This window comes from Hipposideros armiger, unplaced genomic scaffold (genome assembly GCF_001890085.2).
Source record: "Hipposideros armiger isolate ML-2016 unplaced genomic scaffold, ASM189008v1 scaffold_407, whole genome shotgun sequence".
NCBI lineage: Eukaryota > Metazoa > Chordata > Mammalia > Chiroptera > Hipposideridae > Hipposideros > Hipposideros armiger.
This window is the reverse complement of record NW_017731757.1, coordinates 762,593-767,804: the sequence shown is the minus strand read 5'-3', so window position 1 is coordinate 767,804 and position 5,212 is coordinate 762,593. Positions and strand designations below refer to the sequence as shown.

The 5,212-nt window shown below is 39.4% G+C and overlaps 1 protein-coding gene across 1 annotated transcript in view; it reads right to left on the bottom strand.

The window, feature by feature from the left end:
• The window catches only part of UGGT2 (UDP-glucose glycoprotein glucosyltransferase 2), a 163,700-nt gene that overhangs the window by 9,198 nt on the left and 149,290 nt on the right, over positions 1-5,212 (bottom strand). The window contains exons 33-34 of the mRNA XM_019663849.1: positions 2,995-3,155; positions 2,244-2,358 (exon numbers count right to left, since the gene is read on the bottom strand). Of these exons, the coding sequence (XP_019519394.1) occupies positions 2,244-2,358; positions 2,995-3,155 (276 nt within the window). The remainder of the gene's footprint in view (positions 1-2,243; positions 2,359-2,994; positions 3,156-5,212) is intronic.

The following is a 5,212-nucleotide window of genomic DNA, read 5'->3' as shown; positions in this document are numbered from 1 at the left end:
CCCACATGAGGGCCAGTGACACTGCCCTCTGCAGCTAAGATGGTGAACAACAGCTCGACCTGGAGCTGGGCTGCCGTGAGTCCCTGGCGACGGCGTAGGCTGCAGCCCCTGCTGCAGTAGGCTGCCATAGCTACCATGTGTGGCTGGCAGCCAGCATGAGTGGCTGGCAGCCAGTGTGAGCTGCCAAGAGCCACCGTGAGCGGACATCAAGAGGCCGGCGACCTATCTGCCTCACCCGGGAAGAGCACAACGATAATACCAACATGGGCCAGTGAAGCAACATCCTCCACAACTAGACTGAAGAACAAAAGGGCAGCAACTTGTCTGTTCCCCTTCCCTGATTCCCCAGCACTGTTCCCCTCCCCCAATTCCCCAATAAAATCTTAAAAAAAAAAAAGTCAACTGCTATATACCAGCAATGAACAATAGGAATTTGAAATTAAAAACTCAACACCATTACATTAGTACCCCACCCCCCAAAATAAACCTAGGTAAAAATCTAACAAAATATGCTCCTCTACATGAGGAAAACTACAAAATTCTGATGAAAGAAATCTAGGAAGATCTCAATAGATGGAGTGATAGATAGTTCATGTTCATGAATAGGAAGAGTCAATATTGTTAAGATGTCAGTTCCTCCCAACTTGATCTACAGATTCAGTGCAACCTCAGTCAAAGTCCCAGCAAATTCTCTTGTGGAAACAGACCAACCAATTCTGAAGTTTATATGAAAAGGCAAAAAAAAATCCAGAATAGCCAACACAATATTGAAGAACAACAAAGTCAGAGGACTTATACAACTGAGCTTGTAGTCTTACTATAAAAATCTATAGTAATTAAGAAAATGTGGTATTGCCAAAAGAACAGGCAAAGAGATCAGTAGAATAGAATAGAGCCCAGAAATATGAGAATCCTTTGCACTTGCTGCACAATTTTTTTCTGTAGATCTAACACTGCTCTAAAAAAAAAAATCTATTAATTTAAAAAAACACAAAACTTCCCTGTTACTTCCAAAACCCTTTTCCTTGGAATCCATTACTTAAATAACCTGGTTTGTCATCTTATCTCAGCCACTTTCTTTCAGGGTCCTGTCCTAGCCAAGTCCTCTGTAATTTCAATTTCCAAGTCCTCTGTAATTTCAATTTCATGCTCCCACTCTCTCTGAAAACCTCTTAATTTTCAACTTACTCCATCAAGTACGTAGATATTAATATCCTCTGACCCCCATTGGGGCCTCCAATCAACTGATCCTACCACTATTTCATTGTCCCTCAGCCCTTGATGTCTCCACTCCCTTCCTTACATAGCTTAACTTCCATGGTTAATCATTACAGTTCATCCCTTGAATATACTTTCAGTTGTCTTACCCTTGTCTCACTTAGTTCTATTCAGTTGGCAAAATTATAGTCCTGGTTAAATCCAAACCTCTGCACTCACACCCATGCAACTAAACATGGCTTGGCGACACACACACACACACACACACACACACACACACACACACACACAGCCCTATACTGACTGCTCGCATTTTAATCTCATGAACACGAATCTTAATGCTGTCCAACAATTATAAACATGTCTTTTCATGCACAAGTCTTTGTGTAGACATAATATTTTCATCTCTCTTGGGCAAATACCTTCAAGTGGAAAGACTGGTCATATGGTAGGTGCAAATTTAAATTTATAAGAAATCACAAAACTGCTTTCTAAAATGGCCCTACCATTTCATATTCTCATTAGCAATGTATGAGAGTTCCAGCCACTGAACTTGTCACCCCTTGGGTGGTTAGTCTTTTTAATGTTTACCATTTAATGGGTGTGTAGAATTACTCATTGTAGTTTTAATTTGCAGGATATGAAGAAAAAAAGTTATCTGTTAGGTAAAACAAAATGTAAGGCAGTCACCACGTAGGGCACAGGAGGGAGGGGAGTGTGTTTTAAAGATCACAGAGACATGTTTAAATGATGATGGAAGCGGGTAAGAAAAGAAAGGGTAAGTAAGCGAAACAGGGCATATAGTGGGAAGAACAGGCTTTAGGATGGAAAAGTGAAGATAAAATACTGTTAGTTTAGAAAAATGTTGAGCTTAAAGTAAAAAAATTCTATGTAAGTCGAGATATCCAATAGAAAATTCTGCAAAGAGAAGAGGCTGAAAATATAACATTTTGAAGCTTATAAGCAGCAAGTTGAAGCAGTCTATATCTATATACTGAAAACTGTTCTATGAACACTTCACTTACCTGATCCAGGTTGGAAAGGCTGTTTGGATCTTGACTGAGAGTTTGGTACTGACCCCGGAGCCTGTCGCCTGCTGCGATTCTCCTGAACTTCTTGAGATCCACCACGTATAAGGCGCTGCAAAAGGTGAATACTGCTTGATAGTCTATGTTATTTATATATTTTTACTTTCTCCCAGCGATTGTCTACAGTAATGGTATTAACTTCAGATATCCTTGGATTTAATAAAAACGAATCCTTTCATAAATTTCCTCCCAATGCCTAATACTGTTTCCAAGGGGTTTGACGTTTGCTGTAATACTGTTAGGATCCATATCCTCTTAGGGTCACCTTAAGTTTTTCCAAGATCACATGAAACTAAATGGCCCTACAAAACAGTAACAGCTTTGAAGACAGTATCTTTATTTTGCTATTTGCCAAACCAAATTTAAATCTTCTGTAGTTTTTAGGAGCATATTACCTGAGCCGTATTACTTAGCTTTAACTCCTGGCTCAGCTAAATACTAAGAGCATAAGCCTGGTCATGTTACGTAAATACTGTATGCCTCAGTTTCCACATCTGTAAAACTGGGATAATAACAGTATCTCAAAAAGTTGTTACAGAGACTTTATGAGTTCATACATGTAAAATCTTATAAGAGTGTAATAGCATTATGTAATCGGTTGCCATTATTATATAATTTCTAAAAGAGCAGAGTATGTGATTCAATAAGTTGCTTATTTACTAAAAGGTAAGAGTATGCATTCTCTTACCTGATATGGTATTTCCTTTTTAAAAGATGCGATGCCCAATACCCTGTCTTCCAGAAGCGATAGCCATCCATTTCAGTGCGGCTATCACAGAACGGAGTATATCCATAAGGAGCGCCACCCAGATCGAAATCTCGAAGGTCTTTCAGATCATGTCTCACAACCTGAATATTAAAATAGTTTCTCTGATGAAGATTGTAAAACAATATAAGCCCTTTGTATGTGAATCTCAAATCATCATTACCTTACTGTAGAAATACAGAGCATTGCATTCTCCTTACAGTTCTTCCATGTAATGCGAGTTTACTAAGTTTCTNACATCATGACTTTCCCGATGACCCAATACATGACCATTCTGACAAAGAACATAGCAGACTATGTTAATATTTTCTTTTGATTAAAAATCTGGTTTTACATACTTTCGATTTCCCACAGACAAAACCATTTGTCAGCCTTTAGAAATGTCTTGAGCTTCCTCAACAAAACCATTCATTTCCCTTCATATGACTGTTCTAAAGCAACTGTGATTATATTAAAAATCAGTTAGCTGGGACTTATTTGTCAAAATACTGATAGTTGTGAAATTCAGAGTAGTCCATAAATCTCATGCCTTAAAAGTATTTAACCATCCTGCTTAATCGGCACAGTGGGGAAGAAATCGATGTGCACCCTCAGCCCTCAAGGTTCTAGCGCCACACCTGTTAGTAGAGGAAGGCCTGCCATGTCACCTGACTCGTGTGTGTGTTTGTGTGTGTGAGAAATCCTAGTTTCTTCATCCACAAAGGAGGAAATTCAAGCAGTATCATTTCCAAGTTCCACTAATATATGTCAATTTAAACCACTTAGTGATTGGTCCTGGTTTCTTGGGAGAGATTACAGGGTTAAAAAGATTGAAAGGTTAGAAAGTACAGAAGGTTGAGCAGGATCTGATTCTGGATGTATCTGAAGGTATGTCTGGCAAGAGCTGCTGATGGGGTGACTGTGAGTTGCGAGCAGAGACAGGCATCAAAGATGACCCCCGTGTCCTTGGCGTGAGCAAAGGAAAGAATGGAGAGGCCACTGACTGATCCGGGAAAGCCCATGGGAGGAGCACAGACGTCGACAGGTTACACAGGCATCCCCTTCCTCACTACAAAGCGTTACCAGAAAACGCGTCCTGAAGCTCTCACTTCTACAGGGCATTTTCCTGTGGCGGCTGCCACTCTCTCCCGCCAAAGCCTCATGGGAAAGCTATTAGTTATGCGCCATGAGCCTGTTGTCTTAATCCTTCCTAACCAAATAGTTTCAGTCCATGCCATTGTGGATATATTTTTTTCTACAGAAATAAATTCCTGAACTACGTGGAAAACAAGATTTTCTTTGCAGAAATTAACTTTATAGGCAATATGTCCTATAAAGTGAAGATAATGGAACTATTTTCTCTTTTCGTGTCAGAAGCTATTAAAATAAAAATACTATGTTTTCCTTAGTCTTTTGTGCTATATATTTTTTTCTTTTCTACACCCTATATCCGCAGTGCGTAATGAGGCTATCATGCCCCTCAGGGGAGCTTTGGCAAGGTCTGCAGACTTTTTCGGTTGTCATGACTGGGAGGTGGTGGGGTGCTACTGCCATCTAGTGGGTAGAGGCCAGGGATGCCGCTAAACATCCCACAATGAGTAGGACAGCTGCACAACACAGCATTATGGGGTCCAGTATACACCTGAAGCTGAATAATAATGTCAACTATAACTTAATATAATATATATATATATATATATATATATATATATATATATATATATATATAGTCACCGGATGTGGAGTACAGCATAAGGAATAAGTAACAGCTGTATACAATGTCAGAGGGGCAATAGATTGGGGGAGGGAGGTTATCACTTTGTGAGGGGTGAAATGTCTAACTATTACATTGTATTGTACACCTGAAACTAATAAAAAATTAAAACAAAGAATTATGTGGTCCAAAACGTCAATAATGCCCAAATCGAGAAATCCTGATTGAAATAGTCTCACCTTCAATACCATCATTTGTGCTTTTTCCTTTCCCTTAGGCCATTTCCTTGGAATTTTTCTGCATTTTTCTTAACTAACTTTTTTCCCAAGAAACTGGCCCAAAATAGCATAGTCTCTCATTTTTATTTTAAGTGTTTCTGTGAAAGAGATGGTTAGGCTGTCCACCTGCCCTTTTTCTATTCAGACCTATTGCTAGGAAGTAGCTGCC